The 25,354-nt window shown below is 36.9% G+C and overlaps 3 protein-coding genes across 10 annotated transcripts in view; 2 read left to right on the forward strand and 1 right to left on the reverse strand.

The window, feature by feature from the left end:
* LOC117964208 (NAD(P) transhydrogenase, mitochondrial-like) lies at positions 1-15,491 on the forward strand. The gene is made up of 22 exons (XM_034907009.2): positions 1-113; positions 1,523-1,694; positions 2,877-3,106; positions 3,698-3,915; positions 4,465-4,552; positions 5,040-5,128; positions 5,313-5,500; positions 5,820-5,953; positions 6,174-6,365; positions 6,910-7,063; positions 7,207-7,368; positions 7,642-7,752; positions 7,846-7,991; positions 8,156-8,351; positions 8,489-8,722; positions 9,191-9,351; positions 9,801-9,980; positions 10,418-10,577; positions 11,360-11,441; positions 12,610-12,728; positions 13,351-13,466; positions 14,469-15,491. The coding sequence occupies exons 2-22, from the start codon at positions 1,556-1,558 to the stop codon at positions 14,613-14,615; spliced, it is 3,246 nt and encodes a 1,081-aa protein (XP_034762900.2). The 5' UTR covers positions 1-113; positions 1,523-1,555; the 3' UTR covers positions 14,616-15,491.
* Positions 15,492-16,008: 517 nt separating this feature from the next.
* On the reverse strand, positions 16,009-19,418 carry LOC117963124 (tRNA-uridine aminocarboxypropyltransferase 1-like). 3 transcript variants are annotated; one of them, XM_058995114.1, is made up of 5 exons: positions 19,344-19,418; positions 18,556-18,846; positions 18,091-18,234; positions 17,150-17,438; positions 16,009-16,682 (listed from the first exon to the last, which is right to left on the reverse strand). In XM_058995114.1, the coding sequence occupies exons 2-5, from the start codon at positions 18,823-18,825 to the stop codon at positions 16,453-16,455; spliced, it is 933 nt and encodes a 310-aa protein (XP_058851097.1). In that variant the 5' UTR covers positions 18,826-18,846; positions 19,344-19,418; the 3' UTR covers positions 16,009-16,452. The 3 variants fall into 3 exon arrangements, with proteins under 3 accessions (XP_058851097.1, XP_034757826.1, XP_034757825.1); XM_034901935.2 differs by having other exon boundaries at positions 19,332-19,418; XM_034901934.2 differs by lacking the exon at positions 19,344-19,418 and adding an exon at positions 19,192-19,329.
* A 1-nt stretch (position 19,419) lies between these two features.
* The window catches only part of LOC117428102 (protein FAM227B-like), a 40,783-nt gene continuing 34,848 nt past the window's right edge, over positions 19,420-25,354 (forward strand). For 2 of the 6 annotated variants that reach the window (XM_034901936.2, XM_058995116.1), the window contains exons 1-5: positions 19,426-19,849; positions 20,508-20,642; positions 23,043-23,141; positions 23,759-23,885; positions 24,397-24,513. In XM_034901936.2, the coding sequence (XP_034757827.1) occupies positions 19,799-19,849; positions 20,508-20,642; positions 23,043-23,141; positions 23,759-23,885; positions 24,397-24,428 (444 nt within the window). In that variant the 5' untranslated portion in view covers positions 19,426-19,798 and the 3' untranslated portion in view covers positions 24,429-24,513. Of the gene's footprint in view, positions 19,850-20,507; positions 20,643-23,042; positions 23,142-23,758; positions 23,886-24,396; positions 24,514-25,354 lie in introns of all 6 variants that reach the window. The other 4 variants (XR_009308044.1, XR_009308043.1, XR_009308042.1 and 1 more) reach the window with 4 other exon arrangements.

Below are 25,354 nucleotides of genomic sequence, written 5' to 3' on the forward strand. Positions count from 1 at the left end.
CTCAAAGTCATTAAAATACGGAACTGACGTGAAGGTCATTGTGGTCATAAAAATATGTAAAACTTGTGTTGAGCACTATTTGCATCCGTTAGGAAAATAACCTCTAGACTCAGGTTAGTGGTTTTTGAGTTATCATACTGACGGTGTCTTTCTTAATTGGCAGGTGTTTACGGAGCTGCCGTTAGTGTTTTGGAAACAAATCTGGCGGCTGTTTGAAGTATAATACGCGTAGGTCCTGTGCTGTTGATAATAGCTACCAGGTGTAATTTTGTTACATTTCATCATCCAGACGCAGTAACCAGAAATGCTAATTTATCTCAGACACAAGACGCGTTAGTGAGAGATACTGTAAATGTGAGACTGCTTATCTGCAATGCTGTGGACAAGACTTTTTTTTTTTTTTTTTTTAATTATTTAGCAGACGCCTTTATCCAAGGCGACTTACAGAGACTAGGGTGTGTGAACTATGCATCAGCTGCAGAGTCACTTACAACTACGTCTCACCCGAAAGACGGAGCACAAGGAGGTTAAGTGCCTTGCTCAGGGTCACACAATGAGTCAGTGGCTGAGGTGGGGTTTGAACTGGGGACCTCCTGGTTACAAGCCCTTTTCTTTAACCACTGGACCACACAACCTACTGTTGGATAATGCTGCTGTTAATCAAAAATATTACCTGTTGACTGAAATGTAGTTACGCGCACGTTTTCTTTTTTGGTTGTTTTCTATGGCTAGTTGATTGTATATGGCTTCATAATATTGGTGGAGGGATGAATTTGCAATTACAGATGTTTAACACCTGCTAAATAGATGAACATTTGCGATATTTCTGTTAGAACTTCCTAATGTTTTCACAAAGCTTACTCTATGCTACTACATTATTTATAGGAGTACTGGGTAATCGTGTATGGATGTGAAAATGTAATATGGCAAGAAAACATAATGAATCATTAAATACACAAATTGAGCCTAAGTAACTTTTAAGGGAATAAAAGGTCTGGTAATGCCACCTCCAATTACTGTAGCTTTAAGTACAGAAAATATATCATATTTGTATGCTGCTGTCATTCAACTTTCAATGTTAAATGTCTGCATTTTACTCCAGGCTCTTAATCCCTACCTTACCCACAGTACTATATAACTGTGTGGCAGTCTTGTACTGGGGCAGTTTTATTTCAATGTGGAGATATGCATTGCCCACTTTCAGCTTTGTGTTATTAGTTATTAAGTTATACTTCTGTAGATGTAGCAGTCAGATACAGAACATCTTTTAAATTGGCAGTGTGTCATATGCAGTCACACTTCCAGGTCTCGCGTTGCTGTGTAACATCTTGGCAGGCAGTGTGTTCCCTGGAACACTGTAATGTCACACTGGTGGTGTCCCTGGACTTGAGAGTCACAGGCGTTTTTAGGGTAGCTTGTAGATGGGCTTGAGGACAATAACTAGGTGACCATCTGAGGAGTTGAGGATGTTTTATCGTGTCTGAGACCCACAGCTCACGTTTGCATTTTATTTAACCTTCAGCCCAACTGGACCAAGAGCGACATTTTGTAAGCCATGGCTTGCCTCCTGCGCTATGCCTCCAGCAGTTCCGTCCCTTTGATTCAAGTTGTTCACCTAAGGACATTGCAAAGAGCACCTGGAAAAAGACATTTTAAAACGTTCCCAATTTTATGGAACCAACAAGCATCAAAAGGTACGGTTTTGACTTTAAGGTGATACAAGTTCATGTTGTTAAATGTAGTTGGCAGCTTCATATATATATTTTTTTCTCTCAGGTCTGTTTGTGATTTTCCATTAAGTGGTGTTTGTTTTTAGTTTATCAGTGTGGAAAAGGAATGGTGTTGATGCCAGCTCATTTAGTGCACTTTGTTGCACGGTTAAGTCATTAACCTTTATAAAAAGCACTTCAGCGTTTTCAATGTGGATGAATATTAAACAAAACAAATGCCGTTCATTTCCCCAAAGTTTTATTTAACTTTTCCATTGAACTCCATAGTTCTGGATTTTACAGCCGAAAAGGTCAATTTAAGGTGAAAGCCACTTGCTTACTTTAGCAGTCCCATTCAATTAACTGCAAGTCAAACATTCGTAAGTGTCACAGCTGTGGTACGGCACTGCTTCTATGAGATTTTTTTTTCTCCTTTTAGAGTCCCAGATATGAAATTTTTCAGACTTTCAGTTTGACAGGCCCTTCAGAGGCCTAACTGTGATGTGAGACTGGCTGAATGCCAAGCAGCTGCTAATAATGTCTTGGTGCAGTGGGAAGTAACCATGCCAATTAAGGAGAGGTATTTGAAACTAGAATCCGACTGGAAAATGTCAACATCTTCTGGCTATTGCATTAGTTACACCATATCTTAATATTTTTTTTCCTTAAGGGATACTTCAGGGATAAACATATTATTTATTTTCTATTTATTTATATTAGTGAGTAGTGACCGGGTTAGCCAGAGCCAGGTTCATCTTTATTTCTTTCAGCTCTCATAGTTCTATCACAGGGACTCCCTAGCGTTAACTGTTTATTAATTAGATTTCTTTTTTTTTGGGGGGGGGTTCTGTTAGATTGTATATTAAAATGCGATTCCTATATCAGTTCATTACAGTGGTTCTTAGTTTACCCTTCTGTGCCTTGTACTCAAAAACTAGGTCTAATAGACTTTCCAATTTGTTTACACTGTTCTTGTCACTCAGTGAATCAAACGGGCATGCTCAGGTTGTGAATGTCATCTGCAAAATCTGTTGTAGCTTAGGGAAGCAAAACAAAAAAGATCCAGTCCGTTTACTGTGTGATGCATAGCTAAACATTTCCTTGAACTGGGTCGATAATAAACACACACACACACACACACACAACCAAAATGTTTTGCCATTTCAGGAGTTCGTTATACAGACCTCTTGGTTGGAGTTCCGAAGGAGATCTTGAAGAATGAGAAGAGGGTGGCAGTGACCCCTGCGGGGGTCCAGGCCATGGTCAAGCAGGGGTTTAGCGTGCAGGTTGAGACAGGGGCTGGGGAGCAGGCAAAGTTTTCTGACGACCAATACAGGGAAGCAGGTGCCAAGATTAACGACGCAAAGGCTGTTTTTGGCTCGGATCTTGTTCTGAAGGCAAGTTACAAATGCATGCATACTGTTCAATGCAGTCTAGGTAAAAGCAACAAATATAGAATGCCTTTACATGTAAAAACACTTAGCGGGACTTTTCATGTGTACTTTTATGTGTGTAATGTCCTTCCTTTTTATACGGTTGAGAAATATATGTTAGCGGCAGTAAGACTTTTTCATTGTTTTTTTTTTTTTTAATTAATCTAACCTTTATTTAACGAGGTAAGGCCCACTGAGATTAAAATCTCTTTTTCAAGGGAGACCTGGTCAATTAGGTAGCATATAATACAACCAATACAAAATGATCCTACTGATCTAGGCAAATTACCTGCCAAAATAAGAAGATCCATATAGGTTTACTAGATGTTCATAAAACAGGTAATGTCGACAGCATTCTTTGGTAATATTTGAGTAACAGGAATTGGCCGCATATAGCAAAAAAAAAAAAATGTTGTACAAGGAATTTTAAGCAGTCCTTGTTATCTAAATTAATTTAATGTTTCTTTTTTTTTGTGACATTTTTATATATTTTTTAGTTACATAACATGCCTAATGTCTGCGTTTATACTTTTTTTTTTCTACCACCCCCTTCAGGTAAGGGCTCCAACTTTTAACAATGTCTTGGGAATACATGAAGCTGAGCTACTTAAACCGAAAGCCACCCTAGTTAGCTTTATATACCCAGCACAAAACCCTGATCTTATGGACAAGCTTTCAAAACAAAAAGTCACCGTCCTGGCAATGGATCAGGTCCCCCGAGTGACCATTGCTCAAGGATACGATGCTCTAAGTTCAATGGCTAATATTGCAGGGTAAGAAGGCATGTCATTGTTTTATTGATAGAATAATTGACTACCCTAGCTACAGCACTTTGAGATTCAATAATATTTTTCTACCTAAGAATTTGGTGTTTTTTTGTTTTTTTAATAACAGTATCATTGCTGTTGATTCAATCGGAATAGGTTTAGTACAGGATTTTGAGGTTCAAAGACAGTTTTATAGGAGAATACTTTTTGAATAAGGGCAGCAGTGTGGAGTAGTGGTTAGGGCTCTGGACTCTTGACCGGAGGGTTGTGGGTTCAATCCCCAGTGGGGGACACTGCTGTTGTACCCTTGAGCAAGGTACCTTACCTAGATTGCTCCAGTAAAAACCCAACTGTATAAATGGGTAATTGTATGTAAAATAATGTGATATCTGTATAATGTGAAATAATGTATAATGTGATATCTTGTAACAATTGTAAGTTGCCCTGGATAAGGGCGTCTGCTAAGAAATAAATAATAATAATGAAAAATAAATGTATTCCAAATACAAAAGAAATAACAAAGCAGTACACGCTAACCTATTTTTTTTGTTCCAGGTACAAGGCTGTTATTCTGGCAGCAAACCATTTTGGAAGATTTTTTACTGGCCAGATTACAGCAGCTGGAAAAGTCCCTCCGGCAAAGGTGAATACAGTTCTGTTTGATTCCTGATGCTAACAGGCTAACTGGGAACAGTGATCTGCTGTCAAATTCATGTGCATTTGCAGATGGGTTGGAGAAACACATACTGTCTTTTGTAAATTGGTTTTGTTTCTGACATGATAAAAATGGTTCAGATAAAGTGTGATTTCAGAATTGGGTTTCACATGACTGAAATATGGTTACTAAGCACAGTCAGTCCTACAAGCTCTAAAGCTCTAAACACAAGGCAGTTAGCTTTTAAGTTTGCATTTACTTGTGTTGGAGAGAACCCTTAATCTGAGTGCTGTTTGATACTGCAGTTTTACTTAAAAAAAAAAAAAATATCTTGTTGGATCATATTGCAGGGCTGTGAAGTTGAGAATAATGAATGTCCTAGAACATGTAAAGCATTGGAAACTAAGGTCTTATCCCCAATGCCATGCAAGTGTGCGAATTGCTCTTACCAGTTGTATATCTTTGTGTCGGTCAGGTATTGATAATCGGTGGTGGTGTGGCTGGGTTATCTGCTGCCGGAGCAGCGAAGTCTATGGGAGCCATTGTCAGAGGATTTGACACGAGGTAAACCTTCATCTACACATGTGAACAAGAAAGAATTTAAGTGTGCAGTGTAAATGACATGGTCAAGTCGATTTGTTATGTTATTTAAATATATTTGTGACGGGGAATCCTGTTTGTCATGTGGGAACCCGCCCTCTCTGTTTATTTACTAAATCCCAGTGTTTTTTTTATTATTTATTTACAGGGAAGCTGCTCTTGAGCAGTTTAAATCCTTCGGAGCTGAGCCCCTGGAGGTGGAACTGGCAGAGTCAGGAGATGGGGTGGGCGGTTATGCCAAAGAGATGTCCAAAGAGTTTATTGAAGCAGAAATGGAATTGTTTGCTAAACAGTGTAAGGATGTGGATATTGTTATCAGCACTGCACTAATTCCAGGTAAAAACACCTCCTATTCAATTCATAAACACAACAAACTTTAATACAAATTGCACTGTCCCCGTTGTAAATTGAGCATCAACATTTGATTGTGTACTTTAATTAGCAGTTTCCCACGGCTGTATTTTGCAGATTCTTCTTTTAGTATTTTAAGATGGATTTCACTTGCACATGGTAGGGGTGGTTAGAACACAGCAAGTGTAACATTCTGTTTCCCTAACCGGGAGTCCAGGTAGAACCTTGATTGCAGCTTGCAAGAAATTCCGTTTTCGATAATTCCTTTACTGTTGTATTTTTATTTGAAATGCCTCCTCCACAGGAAAAACGGCGCCCGTACTAATAAAAAAGTACATGGTGGAGTCAATGAAGGATGGCTCGGTAATTGTGGATCTTGCTGCTGAAGCTGGAGGAAATGTTGAAACCACCAAACCCGGGGAGCTCCATGTCCACAAGGTTAGACTATTTTAACCTTAACATTAATCTGGGAAAACCTAGAGTTCCTGAAGATCGAACAATGGTACCCACTGCTTGCGACTTACAAGTTTACTATCCGTTTTCATGCAAACTCAATGAAAAGTACTAGCAAAGTCCAATACTTTGAAAGTAACAAAGTGTCCTACTAGCATACACTGAATACAAATAAATCCTATGTGTTTGTTTTTTTGTTTATTAGGGCGTCACTCACATTGGATATACTGATTTGCCCAGCAGAATGCCAAGCCAAGCCAGCACTCTGTACTCCAATAATGTTTTGAAATTATTGAAGGGAATAAGTCCTGACAAGGAATACTTCTATTTTGAGCCCAAGGAAGATTTTGACTATGGAACTGCTGACCATGTTATCAGAGGCACTGTGGTGATGAAGGTAGGTGCCTCGTTTTTTGATTGGACGGTCGTTCCAATATTACTCATGAGATTTCCATTCTTTCATGTGCTTCCCTCCCAGTTGTCCTCTTAATCTTAAAAGCCGGCTGCTGTTTTTGGTTTATTTGAATGTCAGACAGTTTAAACACAAGCTGCAGGGAAGTATTTCAATACAAATTCCTCTGATACAGTGTTTCCAATTAGCAAAGTTTGTTTTTGTTGTTGCCAGTACAGAAACAAAAAAGAGTTTATCAGGTTGAATTAAGTTTGATCTAATCCAGTTCTAGGAGACTATTGTGTGCAGGTTGGATTAATAAACACAGCTATGTTTTTTTTGTTTTGCTGCAGATAGTTTTCTTTAATCCAATGGCATATTAGAATGTAATTGTTGCTATTGCTTACAGCTTGCCTGTGCACATTTAAATGAACGCGCCATGTATCTTGTACACGTCTAGAATTTAACCAGACTGGATACACTTCAGTCTAAAGGTGGACTGTACTGTATGACTCTTTACTATACTGGCTGATTTCACACTCTTTCCCAGGAAGGCAAAAACCTATTCCCAGCCCCTTTACCCAAGACTCTTCCACCACCTGCTCCTCCCAAACAGAAGTCATTCGCAGAGTTAGAAGCAGAAAAAGTGGCCGAGATCTCTCCGTTTAGAAAAACGATAACCTCTGCTGGCGTCTATACGGCAGGTAAGGTGTGCTTTAAACAGATCTGTGACGTGCATTTTTATTATTTAACATTTATTTAAGAATTTCAATATTGCATTGTAATTGAAAATATGTATTACAATAAATGTTTCAGTTCCTGAAGTAGTGTTTTTTTATAATTTCAGGTTTATCAGGAGTTGTGGGGCTGGGTATGATTTCCCCTAACGCTGCATTTACTCAGATGGTCACCACGTTTGGTCTGGCTGGGATTGTGGGATATCACACAGTCTGGGGGGTCACTTCGGCCCTGCACTCCCCACTGATGTCGGTCACCAACGCGATTTCTGGTAAAAGTCCTTTTTAGGTTTCAGTGCTAAAGATACTAATATCTGCCATTGTAGTGCTACAAAGGGGCTCCTGTGAGGGAACATCAGGATATATTTTCATTTGTTCATGTGACTTTTTTTAAAAGAAACTAAAAAGCTTGATTGGCACATTTTGGTTCAGTGGACATGTTGCCTAAGATAATGTTGTATCAGTAATCTACTATTGTACTACATGTGTATGTAGGATACAGTCTGTTTTTAAAAGTGATTACTATCATGTGATTGTTGCTGCAGGTCTCACAGCTGTTGGTGGTCTGGTGCTGATGGGCGGGGCTTACACCCCTTCCAGTTTCCCTGAAACCCTGGCATTGCTTGCTGCCTTTGTGTCCTCTATTAACATTGCAGGTATGATCACACAGTCCTTATGTCATGCAGATTTCTTTTCCTCAGTTAGTCTGATGCTAATTTCTTCTTTGTCCCCATGGTGACTGACTGTAGGTGGTTTCACGATTACTCAGAGGATGCTTGACATGTTCAAACGTCCTACAGACCCCCCAGAGTACAACTATTTGTATATGATACCTGGAGCTGTGTTTGTGGGTGGATATGGTGCTTCTGTTGCTAGTGGATACAACATTGAGCAGGTAATGTATATCTTTTGAGGTATTTACAACATTTATCCAATAGTTAACATTATCTACTAGTAAAATAAACTGCAATTCCAATATTAACCTCCAAGTGGCACTGTGCGCTTTAAAATATATATATATAGTTTTTCTTTTTTTTTAACCATGATTTCTCATTGTAGATGATGTATCTCGGCTCAGGAATGTGCTGTGTGGGGGCACTGGCTGGCCTTTCAGCCCAGAGAACCTCGAGACTGGGAAATGCACTGGGGATGATAGGAGTGGCTGGAGGGATTGCTGCCACTTTGGGTAGTCTTAAACCATCCCCAGAGTTACTGTCTCAAATGTCTGTTGCCATGGCCTCTGGGGGCACGATAGGTATGCACCAAAAAACAAACAAAAAGCAAAAAAAAAAACTCTACTAATACCTGCTTCAAATACTGTATTTCAAATTCAGTTTGAGTGCAAAAAATACCTTTTTGAGTGACTCCTTCTCAATGCTGTTGCTATTGTAGGCCTCACCATTGCCAAGCGCATTGAGATGTCTGATCTCCCTCAGCTCGTGGCAGCTTTTCACAGTCTAGTGGGCCTGGCTGCAGTTCTCACCTGTGTTGCTGAGTATATGATCGAGTACCCTCACCTTGATGTCCATCCTTCTGCTAACGTCCTCAAGACCGTGGCTTACCTGGGAACGTACATTGGTGGGGTCACATTTAGTGGGTCTTTGGTAGCCTATGGAAAGCTACAAGGTACAGTTAACTTTTTTTTTTTTTTTTTTTTTTTTTTTAAGAAAACATGAACCGAACTGAAAGTAAACCTCCCTGGAAGTTTGTTTATATCCTCACAGCAGACTTCATGGCAGCCTTGAGGCACGGGTCAGATTCTGTTCAGTGCCTTGTGTGCTTTGCTTGAATTGTTAGCAAACATTCACTTCCAGAAGAATTTACAGGAAAGGCTCTGGTTATGAAAAACTGGATCGTGTGTATTTTGAGATTAGCAAGATGACAAACATGCTTTCAAGTCTGCCAGGACCTTGGAGACCATCCTAGGAGACGTGGAGAAGTCAGCTCTCTGAAAGACCTGCGCAACAGGCAGTTTGTGTTCTCTGGAATGGGTGTTGAACTGTATGAACTCTGAATAGTAATAAGCAATGCATAGTATAGGTATAACATATTCACTCCATGTTGTTGATATATATTTGTATTGATCCATTGTAGGCTTGCTGAGCTCTGCTCCCTTGCTTCTGCCTGGTCGGCATCTTCTTAATGCCGGTCTGATGACCGCCTCAGTGTGTGGCATGATTCCCTTCATGCTGGACCCCAGTTACACTACAGGCATGGGGTGCTTGATTGGAGTTTCAGGGCTCTCCACAGTCATGGTAAGAACCAACAATGTTACTCTGTGGAGTGAGTGTTTTTTTAATTTTTTTAATTTGGTGTTTTGTGAAACAAGCATAAGGGCAGAATGTGATGCCCCTGGGGTAGGATTTTATTTACCACCCTTGGTACCTTTTCCACTTCTTTACAGTGCTGTTTCTTTTCTTGAAATATAAAACTAGTCTCTCCAGTTCCAATCCTTTTACTTCAATCCAAAATGGCACATTTTGATGTGAAGGCTTAGGCATTGTTTTATTTGATCTGCAGAAACATCATATACTCCATGGTCTGTTCTGCTACTTTTTTTTTGGGGGGGGGGGAGCAAAATCTAAAACGAATAAGTGAACCAGTTAATCTGGTCTGAATACTACTCCAAAATGATTACTAGAAGGGTTAAAAGGATGTGTTCCTCTGCTGGGTTGGTAGTGTTGATGCCCTGTTTGTCTTGTAGGGGGTGACGTTGACAGCAGCTATCGGAGGTGCTGACATGCCTGTGGTGATCACTGTGCTCAACAGCTACTCCGGATGGGCCCTGTGTGCTGAGGGATTCCTGCTGGACAACAATCTCATGACAATTGTTGGCGCTCTGATTGGATCCTCTGGGGCTATCCTTTCTTACATCATGTGTGTGGTAAGCAGATCACATAGTGTGGAAATAGAATTGAGACAGGGGAGACTGTTTATAGGCTGATTTCTTGCATTATTAAGCAGACTGACTGAAAAACATTTTGCATTCCTGAAAGCTTTGTGTTGATAAGTTGATCAATACAAAGATAGTGGGTCACTTTTACTTGTTTTAATTCCTAGTAACTAACATAGCAGAACTGTGGTTTATAACATTTAAAATAAAAAATCAATCAAAATTTGTAAATAGTAATGAATTAAGCTTTTGCTTGATTTATTTATTTTTCAAAAATGGGTAACCTATTTAGAAAAAAAACATTTGGCTAAATGTATGCATTCTAGGGCGACTCAAATCAGTTTGAAAGGCCTTGAAGTTTATTTCCTCAGATATCCAGTACTGGTTCTGATGTGTGGCAGATGATAATACAGTTTCTGACACTGTAGGCAATGAATCGATCGCTACCCAATGTTATCCTTGGAGGTTACGGTACTTCTTCCACTGGTTCTGGAAAGCCCATGGAGATTGTTGGAACCCATACAGAAGTAAATGTGGATCAGGCAATTGAGATGATAAAAGAAGCGAATACCATTGTTATTACACCAGGTGAGAGCATTCCCGCAGAACATGTTGCTAGTTTTAAAGTATTCAGTCACCAGGTGGCAGCACTGTCCTTCCTATTACAGGCTGTCTGGATATAAAATCCTGCCTTCTGAAAGACCATTATTGAAAACATTTTGAAGACAGTTTTGAGAGAAACTTTGGGGATGACAAAAGACCAACAAAGTTATATTCAATTTAGAAAATTAAGCAAAAATATGTAAGTTTGAAATCTTAATTTCACAGTAAATACAAAAAATTAAATTAATATATTTATGGAGATTTGACGGTTCAGTTCCAAATCATAATAATTAGCTTTCCTGTGGTTTTATGTTCTAACTATTCTAGTGCAAGTTAAAAGCATAAAATGTAGGGGTGTGACTGACAAGTTCAGTACTTTGCCCTACAACCAAGGTTAAGAACAAAACATGCTTGGTCAAAGAAATTGCCTGTAGGGCAGATGGAAATGGCAATGTTTCCTTTTTAACTAACATTGAAAAATGGTACTATACAGTAGACAACTGTTTGCTGTATGAACTTGCAAGACTGAAAATGCTCTTGTAAATTCTGTAATCCATGAGACTGATTCTCTTTAACTACATGGAAATGCCATGCCCAGTTTTAAGTACACTTTATTTCTATAGAATAAAGTGGTGTGTCCTGCCCCATTTGTTGAGCTTGGGAAATCGGCAGCAGTGTTGCTCAGGGGCCAGTTATGCCTAACAATGTATGTGATTGTAAGAGCAGTTCAATTTAATGTGCACGGCTCTCTTGTTTTTTCCCTAAAGGCTGGGGTCTGTGTGCTGCTAAGGCTCAGTACCCTATTGCTGACATGATTAAAATGCTGCTGGAACAGGGCAAACGTGTAAGGTAAGCATGTCCTCTCTTTCTGTATCTACTGAAGAGGCACTTGCAGCACGATTCAATGAATGAAAACACTATTACAGCCATTCTAGATGACCTTAAATACAGAAAAGTACACCATGTGCATGTAAACTGTGTAACCTGAAGGTGATCTCCTTTGTGGATTAGTTGTGTAATATATACTATATAGGGGATTGCATGAGTATAGTTCTTAATTAATCTTATCTGAGATAAAATATATATATATATATATATATATATATATATATATATATATTTTAAGACAGCAGGGAGGGGGTTAAAGCCTCCCTGAAGAAAAAACATGTGCGGAATGCACATTTGTGTAATTGACTTGTTTTGCTTTATTGTTTAATTGAATTTGTTAATTGTTTTAGTATTAATTATCCCCTGCACCTGGTAGCCATTGTTAAATTAGTACCAGGTGCAGGGTATTTAAGAGAGGCAGCTAGTCTGCTCGTGGCTGCTGAGAAGGAGGCAGAAAGGAGTGCTCTGCTTCCTGGCAGTCCTGAGGTAAAAAAGTATGCTGCATTAAACCTGTGTGGTTTTTGTTTAAGGTGTTTGGCAGGTAAATGGTTTAGCCGTCCTGCGAGCGAGTCAGGGACCTGCCTGTCTAGTTAGTGCTCGTAAAGAGCTAGGTGTTTATTTTGTGTTTGTTTTATCTTTGTGTGAATTAAAATAGCGCATCAGCGCAATAAAATCCATTCCAATGTGTTGGGTCTATTTTTAAAGGGGCAACGAACCCGAGTGGGTGAGTTTCTTTTACAATATATATATATATATATATATATATATATGTGTATATATATATATATATATATATATATATATATATATATATATATATAATACAACTGTCCTCCATGTCTATGAAGATAATGTGATATCTTTATTTAAACAAGGTGTTAAGCTATATTCAAGCTCAGATTTCCCCATGCATTTGTCTCTGGAAAACACCAGGGAGTATAGTGTAACATCCAAGTGCTTTGGAAAGGGTTCAACACTAAGGACAGGATGTAATGTGCTGTTGGTGATTTCTCATTAACAGCGCTTGCCAGAATTTTTTGTTTCTTTCCTGGCCTTCAGGTAGTCTTCTTGCATTCCTGGTATGCAGGAACTGAAATGCTGTTTTTGTTTTTCGTTTTGTTTGTATTAGGTTTGGCATCCATCCGGTTGCTGGTCGCATGCCTGGTCAGCTTAATGTGCTTTTGGCTGAAGCTGGTGTTCCTTATGATGTTGTGTTAGAAATGGATGAGATAAATGAGGACTTCCCAGGTAAAATGGGATCTGGTCTGCAAATCTGTAACCCACACAACTCAAAACAACTCCTGAAACGCAGGGGGAGAAATAAAAAGAAATGAAAGTGTCAATGCGGACCAGCCATATACTGTACCTATCGACGTCCAGCAGATTACCTTTGCACTATGCAGATGCTTAAATGCCCACTATTGGGAGACATACACCAAACATTGATTCTGCGTTTGGGGTTACTGCAGTCTGAATGCTGCAGAGGTCTAGTTGTAGCCTGCTGAGGTATGACTTCAGCACCAACTGCAGCAGAATAATTAAAATAAGACATACTAAAACTAGAGATTATAATCTGGACCAGTATGTTTGCAATATACAACTCTTTTTTTACATTCTCTCCACAGCATGAATTAATTCATGTTTTGGCAATAGATTTGTCGTTTTGTTTAATGCACCTCGGTCTTCATGCTGCTCTGCTGCACACTTACAAACAGATGGCTTTATTTTGGTTAGATGAGCGAGGGAGAGGAGAAAAAGCACACTGATTACATTCAAGAAGCTTTTGATTTATTGTTCTTTTGCAATACAAAAGCAGCTGACTATGAACGTGTGTGATCTAATCGTGGTAATGTGTATCCTGTAACCATAGAAACGGACTTGGCCTTGGTTATTGGTGCGAATGACACGGTAAACTCTGCTGCACAGGAGGATCCAAACTCCATAATTGCAGGGATGCCTGTCCTGGAGGTTTGGAAATCCAAGCAGGTAAGGGAGAGGAGCTTCATGTATTTGAAGTAAATGCAGCACAGCTATGCGCAAAAGTTTGGCACCCCCCTATAGAATTAACTCATTTTGCTTCATGAAGTCGAATGAAACCTGCTGAAATAATGTTCCGTATACATATTAAATTGCATACCGCTTTGTAGTTTTTCATGTAGAAAAATGTGACATTTTGCGATATAATTTTGTAGTTTCTTTCATTACATGATGTTAAATAAGATCTGTTTTAATTTTTTTTTTTTTTTTTTTAAGAGACTCAATCCTAAATTTTAGATGATGCAAAACATTTGGCCACAGCTGTATATAAAGCTGTCATTAACTGTTCGGTTTGTACTGGCAGTAACCAAAACAATTGTCACAATCTGTTTAATGTTGAACTGCACGAATGCGTGAGGCAGCTGAAAAGCTTTCAGAACTGTGGGAATAGTCGCACTACTTAAGCACATGTGACAGGCATTTTTATTATTCTTCTGCTGCTTGTTCGAAATCATTAGTGAACTACTCTGATTTAATGTGGATTTGTTTTGCCTGATGTGTCTTGTTAAAGCGATATTAAAAAAAAAAACCAAAACCAAAAAAAAAACATATTACCAGTATTTAGCAGACGCTTTTATCCAAAGCAACTTACAGAGACTAGGGGGTGAACTTTGCATCACAACTGCTGCTGCTGTCACTTCCAGTAGGACCTCAGTTTTACATCTCGTCCAAAGGACAGGATTTTGCATCCTTAAGGCATGCGAGCAGTCAAAGATGGAAAGAAATGTTTGACCTGCATTCTATTTCTTTGTTGGTATTGGCGATTACAGTATATTAGAATGATGTTATGTATTGAATTGCCTGATATGTATATCAAAGCACGTTTTCAATTTTGGGGACTTGTGTTTTTCTGTAACCCCCTTCATATTTTGGTTACATTCATTTTAAGGTAAAATGAGTAAGAAAGCAAGTCAAGTAAATCTTAAGCAATGCATCCCATTCCTCTCTCAGGTGATCGTGATGAAGCGGACGCTTGGAGTTGGCTACGCTGCAGTAGACAACCCTATTTTCTACAAACCCAACACCGCAATGCTGCTGGGGGATGCCAAGAAAACATGTGATTCTCTACAGGCTAAAATCAGAGAGGCATTCTACTAAAATCTTCAATTTGTATGAGATTTAATTCTGAATATCTTTTATAGTTAAAGATATACAATTAATAAAAGGATTTAAAAAAATTGATTGTGAAAATAAACTATGCATACACTGTGGTTGTAGAAGGCTGTTTTAAAGATTTTGCTGAAATTCAAAATTTTTGGTAATGTTGTTGTAAAGCCATTATTAACAATATCTATAAGAAATGATGCATCTCAAATTGAATGTACTGATTTGTAAATACTACAGTTTATGTGCCTTGACTTTTAATGTCAATTTAGAAAGTAAATAAATAAAAAAAAAAGCTGTAATGCAGAACAGACTAACTGTGACACAATCTCTCATCCACATGGATTTCTAGTCTCTATTTACATTTTCTAGACAGAAGAGGCTGATTAAACAAGCTACAGTAAACAAATTGTGCTGCTCAATTAAATCATTTCTGAGTAATAAAATTGATGTCAAGAACCAGTGTCCTAAATTAACTTAATAATGTGCAAACAGTTCTCATTTAAAAGCCACAATCATTATCATGTTTTAAACCGGCTTCATGTTATGCCCAGTTTAATACACTGGCTATACAATTCCACACTTATGCTGGAAACAAAAAATACATTTGGAGAAATAAATAAGGAAAGGTATAGGGGAAGCTGTCATTAAATAATGCACTTGTCTTGCAGTTTTGCTCATAAAGTTACAGGCTTTGCATTGTATGTGATATTTGTAGGTTAAAATTATAATTTGAAACTTACATCAGTTGTAACAATGTTGGCAGACACTTTACAACAAGAAAGAGATGTTAGGAAGCAAGAATGTTTGACAGGACTTATATTGAAAAGATTAAAAATAAATGGGAGTGCAACTCAAGCATAGCACGGCCTTAGGTGATGCACAAGTTCAACCACCGATTCAAAAGGCAAAAGTATTTTAAACAAAGGGCTATTAAGCTGTTTAGTGCCCTAATTGGCACAAAATATCAACCATTCAATCACTGTGACTTTCATAGACAAATGGACAAAAATTGATTTAATCTGTTGAACGTTACAAGTAACTAGCATAAGGTATGTGCAATTCAGCTCTGATCACAGTTGGTGAACCTGACTTAAATTAAACAAATACTTTGAAAGTTTAAAGTTCAAATGTTTTTTTGTTTTTTTTTAAACCCACTAACCCTCCTTTTACATATGAGCTAATGTGATTCTTGTTTGAGTGATTGATAGTTGCCTGTGTAGGCCTATAACATTTAATGAGGGAAAATGAATTTAATTTGAAAGATGACCTTATTTTAATTCAAAACAGAACATTGTGTGAGGAATTCATCTCAATACACTACCACGTTTATACGTATTGCATCATCCCTTGTGTGATGTCAAAACCTCATGTAATTAAAAACAAATAGCATTATAAAAAATGTGTTTATTGTGGGTATGACCATGTATTAATCATAGCTATTATTTTTAAACATCTGTACTGCAATACCCACCCATCATCCTTCACAGTCCCAAACTGACTTTTAATCCTACTGTGTCAGTACACCCAGGCACTATAATCAAATGACACACACCGAAAACCTGATTTGGAGCTCTTTAAAAACATTATTGTAATTCCTTCATCAGCTTGTATTTATCCCTCTTCAGAATCTGTAAAATGCTGATAACAACTGTTTATACAATGTTCAATGTCTGATAACTAGTTAGAATTTTACAATAAGGAATGCGTCACTTGTGTGCTTACAATTCACCAGTTAAAAAAAAAAAAGTTGAAAATGAAAATCCATTATTCAACAAGACTGGGTAAAGCTGGCACTGGATGGGCATCTGCAGTATAGTGTGTTATGAAGTCAAAGTTTCCCAGCGGCATGCTTGGCTTTGTTGATGAGCTTGTACATGTATGAATAGAAAAACAGGAGATTGTCATATTCTCCGTGATATTCTTCTGATAAACACTGCTGGTGGAAGTCTATCAGGAAATAGTAAATAGCCTCAATAGTGGAGAGGTACGTTTCAGGGGATCCCTTCTGATGACGCCAAAAACAGGTTTTCCTTGTTTTCAATTCCACTTGAAGCAAAGCTAAAAAAATAAACAAATAAAATATGAAACAAATAATATCCTAAATACTATTAGTATTAATATTAGCTACATATAATCCTATGAATGTAGCCTACATTATTTACACAATAGAATGCCAAGTATTAAAAGATAAAAGAGAGATCCCTAAATGGACAATGGGGTCTATTCCATTGATCTTGACAGATGTGGATCTAAACACCAGCGACATTTACGTTTTCATGCATCAGAGATAAACTAAAGAGACGAGGGGGTTGATTAGGTCAATCTACACTCCACCAGGATAAAACACAGCTGGACTTCTAGAGCCTTTGACAGTACCTGGGAGTCCAGGTAAACCTGGGATATGTGATTGATGCAATGATTCCACAGTGCATTCAAAGATGAGCTGCTAAATGTGGAATCTTTATAATCACAATAACAGGAAGAATGCTTTTGATTTATTCATTTTTTAATACAAATTCCATTACCTTGAAGTCGTTCGTCAGTAACTATTTTATTGGTCTGATTCCAGGTACTGTCAATAAACACAACTCTTTTCAGAAGATGATTATGCCTCCCTTGCTCTGCTTCTTTCTTCGGAGAAGGGACTTCACCATCTTCTGCTGTTGTGTCTTGCTTCATCCTTTTAGGAGCAGGTTCTTCTGCTGATCTGTGGTGGTCTTGGAGACACGGAGAGTCCCTGTCAGCAAGCCTTAAAAGCCGATTGGTAAGGTCTTCTACTGTAACTGAATCTGGACCTGGGAAAACTAACACAACCTAAAATACAGTAAAATCAACGAGTCAATACAGATTCAATGACACCTGGAGAGTTCAGTTTAGATTTTTGACATATTGATTATGTTACACAATCCTTATTTTCACTTGATTAGGAGTTTTATTATTATTATTATTATTTATTTCTTAGCGGACGCCCTTATCCAGGGCGACTTACAATTGTTACAAGATATCATATTATTTTTACATACAATTACCCATTTATACAGTTGGGTTTTTACTGGAGCAATCTAGGTAAAGTACCTTGCTCAAGGGTACAACAGCAGTGTCCCCACCGGGGACTGAACCCACGACCCTCCGGTCATGAGTCCAGAGCCCTAACCACTACTCCACACTGCTGCCCTAAGGATTTAAACACAAATAAGAACCATCTACCCTTTAACAGTGAAGAGTATATCTCCTATTTGTGCTTGTGGGTTTTGGGGGGGTAAAATATTGCAAACAATTCTCAGGTACTGTTAACTTGTTCTTTTGGTTTCAACAGTATTCAGTGTATGAAGGCATAAGCCAAAAATACATTTTAGCACAAATACTTTGCTCTATAGACTGCTAGGAGACAATCATTATCAAGGCTGCTATATTTAAATATATACCTGTAGGTGACAAAAAAAAACACAGCAAAATATATACTTACTTCGTGCCTTTTATCTTCATATTCAGGAATGCAGGGGTACGTATAAATACTAACATCATCTGGTGAAATGAGTTTAGCATGTACCGCTGTGCTCTTACCATCAGTTTCATTAGGATGTTTGATAATATCGATCTTCAGTGGAAGCTGAAAAATAGTCCATCCATAACTTTGAACATTTACAGCTTTAAAACTATAAGTCAAGTGCATTACAGAAAGCATTTGTTTATATAGTTTTACCACTGCTGGGCTTCCTTTTGTCGACGTTATATATGAGATACTGTTGTCATAACTCTGCTACAGTACATGTTTAAGGACTGACCTGCTGTAAATAATTTATATATATATATATATATATATATATATATATATATATATGCTCAAAGATAAAAGTGAAAAAATGACCTTCCAATTCTGCTTGCACATTAGTATATACAATGTACAGTAAAACCATGTTGTTGAACTAACCTTGACTTTGGGGATCTCTTCCTGGCCCACTCCTACTAAAGAGCAACACGTGTAACAATAAAACATCCTTGAGCCACTACATTTTGAACACTTTGATCTTCCAGCCGTCTGCGCTCTTTCAAGTACCTCATGAGATGCCAAGTGAAGGTTCTGTAAAGGCTCGTTAACTTTGCTTGTTGAATCACTCAAACTTGCTGACGTTTTAGTTTGATTGTCAGGGAAATCTAAAGTGTTTGATTCTGTTAAGGAAGCCATTGGGGTTGATGACATCTCAGTAACTCAAGATTCTTTCTGAAAATACATTGAGACAGCAAGAAATTATTATGTATTCCTAATGCTGGATTTGCAATACACAATATACATGTACCAATACGATTATTTTAAAAGAAGTTTAATTGCATTAATTTGAAGAAACACGACTGTCAATTTGAGCACGTGTAACCTTATTGAAACATGCACTAGGATCACTTATTTTCCCCTAACATTTATTGCAACACAATCTTCCTCCTGTAAATCAGGATAAAGTTTTAAAAATTTGCGATACACATTATTTATCATTACCTAAGTGTGTAACAACAACAACAACAACATTTACAGGAAGAAAGCAACATCGACTGAAGATTATTACTATTTTACCTTAATATCTCTGTAAAGCGACAACAGTTTTTATATTTCTTTTATTTTTAATGATTTTTGTTCAACAGTATAGCATAAGTGTTAAAAAAACAAAATAAAATGCACCGCATAAAAAAATCTGAATTCACCAAAGAGCATACCAGAGAAATTACCGGAAGTCTTTCTTACGTCCGATTTAAGTGTTACCAACACACCGGAAGACAGAGGTTGCTTGTGGTTGCTTAGTAACTGCTGAAATGGTTGTGCGAGAGTTTTGTGTATAAAATAGATAAAGCCAACGTCTTTGTTGCTTTGAAATTAATCACGTTTGGTTTTTAAGTACGTGTGAACAAATGCTTTTTATTTATTTATTTAACTGTGTTCATTAGAGTACCCTACGGGGAAGTTACATACACGTTTTATATTCACAAAGTTAAAAACAAATATGAAATTGGGGTAGATTCACTGACGGGTCGCTACAGGCAAGCATTAGACAAATGCAAGGTGTTTAGTTTTTATGTTGTTGTCAAGTATGTACAGAGGCTAAATAATGCAAATAAAAAGCTGGTGAGGACGTTTTACAGTAATCACGTTTGCCTGTGTCAGTTAATTCTACAGTCTGCAGAAAATGCAAGAAGCTCCGACAACCTTTGAAGAATTTTTACAGTTTCAAAAGCTGGTAAGAAATACCATTGTTACAACGCAGTGTCTTAAGAAGTGCATTTAACATTTAGAATTACATAGTATATCTTGTGTTATGCGTTTCTTATCTTTATTATTCTTTAAAGCCAACAGGAAAGTATAGCTAGGAACATTGTGGTATGAGAGCCAGGATTAGTATGTGTAACCATAGTCCTAAACTAACCTGCCAGTACAAATCCCCAGCAGATCCCATGTACCTGGGCTAGCTCATTTAACACTCAGAACAGTGCACTGGATACTGATATTGTTGGTAAAGACTTTACACGCATAGCCTTCGTTGACTTTCCTATGCGGTATGAAAATAGATATTTTAAAGATACTGAAAATATTAGTTAAGACTGAATGAACAACATGTGTTTGCCAAATTGTGATTTGATTAATGGCATTTTAGTTTGGCATGCCTATGGGAATAATCTTGGATTTCTCTGAAAATGTATATTGTCTCAGCTTCACCAAAAAGTCTCCTACAATAATCAATTGCAAATAAATTATATATTGGCACATGCAAACTGAAAAACAAATCTCTACATCCTGAGACAGCTTGGACTGCAAAGCATATTATATGTAATAACATAAAATGTAAAATAAGCAAATAAACTACTTTTTTTTTTTAAACTATTTTAACATTTTTTCAGACTGCCTGGCCCATCACCCTTGAAGAAGATATACAAATAACAGGAGAACTAGCAGTTTACAGATCACCTAATGCTATTGCAGATTATCTCTGTAAAAATGCACCCTTTCCAATGGAGGTTATCGATTCACGGAAGGTGAACACCATTCTTTACATACGCTGCATTTTTAGCGGACGGTAAAATCATACTTTACGGCTGTGAAACACGATTTCACTTTGCGTGTATCCTTACGTCACCCCCTTAATGTATTGGTTTTCATTTCATCAAGGTGAGGATGATAAACTGCAGTAAGCATTCCCATAAGTGTTGTGTGTGAAATTATTAACACAATATTTAATTTGTATTGAAAGTCCCTGAAAGAACTTGAAATCTAAATATTTGGTAAATGCACTGACTAATATAATGATTAATTATTCAGAGCCAGTTTAACTGTTCTGCAATTTGGCCTACGTTGAAAGAGATTTTAAATGTATGAATAAACATACATATCAGTCTATCATAACGCATGCTATTTAATAAATCAATTGTCCTACATGCATAGTATTTTTTATTGGGGGGGGGGGGGGGGGATTTGTCATTGACTTCTATTGTAAAACAATCATAACCACAGCAATAAACACAAACTGCTTTCAAGCTAATTTCCATGCTTCTCGCTTTTTAAAATGATATACCGGTAATGTCCTTCTTGCTATAGCATTTTGACTGTTCATCAGACAGTAATGTCTGGCTTTTCAAATATTGCATTCTTGTTTTATGCTTCTTTGGAGGTTCAGTTTAGCAAGGTTGTCTTCTTCCCACTCGTTTCACTAAATTAATCTTACCTCGCATTACTGTATGTTATGAATCAACAGGCTTCTCAATAGCCATCTGGCAGACCCTAGTGCAAAAAGTAAGAATCAGCTTGGCCTTTGAGCCTGATGATAAATGAAGGCCCTGCAATTTGCCAACATATTACTCTCAAGTTTTAAGTGAATATGCTTACTCGTAACATTATGAATTATACTTCTTGGCTTTGGTCTTCATTTTGACAGTTGATGGGATTAAAGATATTGCATTAAAATAGGAATGCAATAAAAACTCAGAAGATATTTTACCTGATGTATTGTACTGTGTTTAACTTATCTTTTTTTTTTTCTTAAAATCAAGAAGTAGAGAGTATGATTACAATTTGGAAAGATATATTTTTGTTTATAAATCTTGCTAAGTTCAAGATCCCTTAACAGTAACCAGTTTTTTTTCCCCTTTATAAAAGAAGTTGCAATTGCTACAAAATATTGTCCAAAATCACAAGTATGTTTCACCATAGTAAAACAATATTAAAATGTTACATAACATTTATTCTGAAAAGACACAGAACTACTTGTAAAACTGTAGAATTATGAAAGTTCTTAAAAAACGAAAAAAGCCCACCTTTTAAAATGTAACAGAGTGAGTAATGTTTTAATTCCAAAAATAAGTTTTGAGATGAATTTTGGTGATTATGAGATGTGCTAGATAGACAGCCCATGTAGACTCCATGAATTTCAAACCTACATTTAGTGTAGGTGCCAAAACCATAATTTTCACAGATGAACAAATACTGTGTCTACTACTATTTAGAACATGCATTCTGTATTTTTTCTGGAATTCCTGTGTATTGAAGGAGTGTTATGTTTATTTATTGTGGCAAATGTTAATTTCCTGTCATCTGTCTAAAGCCAGATGGTTTCAGTGGGATATAAAGCAGATTTTTGCTGTATTTTGTTTCTGTGATGGTAAAGCTTTTTTACTGTTTTAATGGAACATGACTGCATGCACACTTGCATGCCAAGCATACACGTGTAACAAATGTGTCCTGTCCCTGTCTTTTGTTATTGTATATATGATATTTACATTTTTAGGGGTAGACATGAGTTTGAGCAAAGAGGATTTCCCCCCTGTTTTATTGAGGCAATAAACAGGTAGGCTTGCCTGTAAGCTGCCCAGAGCTGCGTTGTCCTCCGACGCTGTAGCTCTGAGGTGGCTGCATGGTGGGCCTGCAGTGTGATAAAGAAGCGGTGGGCTGACGGCACACGCTTCGGAGGACAGCGTGTTTTCGTCTTCACCGCTCCCGAGTCAGCGCGGGGGTGGTGGCGGTGAGCCTAAAAATAATTGGCTATTCCATATTGGGAGAAAAAATGATAAAAACAATTGGCGACTACTGAATAAAAAAATATATATATAATATATAATTACATAATAGTTAATGATAAAACATTAAATCAGGCAGGCTGGAATTGCTCATTTTTATGACCATGTATTATTTGTCTGTTGTCCGTTACCTACATAGTTACTGTATTTACAAATTTTCAAATAACAACCTGAAACTTGGTAGAAAGTCAGATACAGCCAAGGTCCACAACCTGACTGAAAACCAGTTAGATCAAAACATTACCACTGTAAAATGTACACTCAAAAATCATCTGTTAGTGGCAGTTAACCCATTAGATTTATATTACTACAGTAGTTATTTACAAAAGAAATTAAATAAACTAAATACAGCATTTGTGTCCTCAGGCTGCCTTTTTAAAGATTTGGAAAACGTTCTTCCTGTCTGAAGCATCTGTTGCAGTCTTTAAGGATGGATTTTGGTGGTACTTCCTTCATAAGTTCAAGGTAAACTATATTATAGAAACTTTTTTACATTTTTTATTTGCAGTAACTCTTTGAATCATATTAAGTAATAGATACATACATTGCTTACAATTTCAAAAGCTGTTTTATAGTTACATATTTGGATGAATATTACCAGCACCAGGGCGTTAGTTAGTACACACACCATCATTTTAATGGCTATTGAAGGGTCTATTGTGATGATGATGACTGTGTTTTTCAAAGTAATGGCCCTCTTTGTTGATCTAATTGACAGTAAATGGTATGTAACTGACATCATCTTTCCTCTTAAAGTCAAATCAAAAAGATCAGGACCTTCTGTTCAATCAAATTGCTGACAGCTTTGTATCCCTTTTACATTAAATACAAATTCAATATTGTGTTAATATTTTAACACACAACCTGTATGGGAATGCTTACAGTTGAGTACAATGAGATTTGAGCTAAATGGAATAGTTTAAAATGGAATGTGTCTTTTCAGTCTAGAATTATTGTTGATCAACTATAATACAGTAAAGCAAAACAGCATCTCTGTTCATACAGTTTGTAGGGAAAAATGCTCACATTTGTTAATTTGATTCTGTCAGACTAAACAACTTGTGTTTTATTTTTTGTTCAAGGTATATGCTGATTGTTTAGCTCAGGCCATTTTCTCTGCATTCTATGAAGCATTTTCAATGTCCCACAATCACTTTGGTGACGATTTTAAAACTGAACTGACTGACCTGATTTGCCTTTGGGTTTCAGGTATGTTTTCTGTGCTGTATTGAAATGTTTCTTAAATCTTGAGTCAACTCTTTTTGATCAGTTATTAGTTGACATACAAGACTATATGTAATCTTCCTGACAAATACAAATTCGTTGTAGCTTTGATATTTCCATATTTTGTAAGATTATTCGTTTTTGCTACAATGAACACAATGTTGTGTGAGTTGTATTTGCATTTGTGCAAATGATCGTACAGTGTGGACCAAATGATATTGATGTTTTTAGATGTCACTTTATATAATGCTTTCTATTTGACCACATATCATAGAGAACTTGTTCAGATGTAGTGGGCAGTGCTAGTGGGAGGGACAAAGGCTAAATCTTTCTCATTCCAATAGACCTTCTTGCAGGCGGGACTTATATGTATTTTCATGTTTATGTTAATTATCGTTATACAGTATAAGGTTAGGCAACTTCAAAATCACCTTTCAGTATTTCATTTAAAAACTAATGCTTTAGGTTTGCATGTTTCTTTTTTTGCATTTCTTAGGGATAAAACCTTTGCCATTTATTTGGAAGTAATGGAATCTGAAGTGGTTATACCAATTAGTTGCCAGAGCTCGAGAGATGGAAAAAGTGCCCACGACCAGATCAATCTCAAGTGGTTGTAAGTGATGCCCACAAACTTTTGTCTTAATCTTTTTTTGTTAAAATCAGAACGAAATGTGTTAATATTAGTATTGATAAAAGGTGTACTCAATTCCTGAGCAGAAGTTTATCTTAATCCCTATAGCAAAACAATTGAGGACAGAATTAAACATCACTGCATCATTCTTTATAGACAGATGGGGGTGCTACTGTATTTCAAAACAACAAACTTATTAAAAAACAAAAAAAACTAAACAATGTTATGTATAATGAAAGCAGTATCATATGGTCATAAAAAGTACAGAAGCCTGTGGTGTAGGCCACATGTTTATGACGATCACCTGTTCTTTGAAATTGTCTGAAGCACAGGAATTTCCGTTTTCATGTGAAAGCAGTTTTTTTACAGGGCTGTTGGACAAAAACAGAACCCACAGTAATTTCTTTAGTGAAAATTAAAAAAAAAAATATTATTTATATTATGAAAGGTCGGTTAAAAAAAACAAAAAGCTTTGTAAATGTTAGTAAGAAAGCATTGGAAAAAGCTGTAAAATGTTATAATTCAGTTCTGTTATATAAACAAAAATGTTTCCATATTTAATGAGTGAACAGCAGTTTTAAGAACAGCATCTGTTCTCATAGGACATCGAGTGATATGTGCTTTACAATGCACTTAAATTATTTTCCTTATAGGGCTTGCACTTAAAAGTTTGTATTCATTTTCTTGGTGTAACACCTAATATATTATGAGATTCATCAAAGAGGCTTATCTGTTGTTTTCAAGGTTTCGATTATGTTTGTAGTTCTGAGAACAATTCTAAAGTGGTCTTTCTAAGAAAGGTCAAAACATGTTTATCAAAATG

Source organism: Acipenser ruthenus, chromosome 21 (assembly GCF_902713425.1).
Source record: "Acipenser ruthenus chromosome 21, fAciRut3.2 maternal haplotype, whole genome shotgun sequence".
Lineage (NCBI taxonomy): Eukaryota > Metazoa > Chordata > Actinopteri > Acipenseriformes > Acipenseridae > Acipenser > Acipenser ruthenus.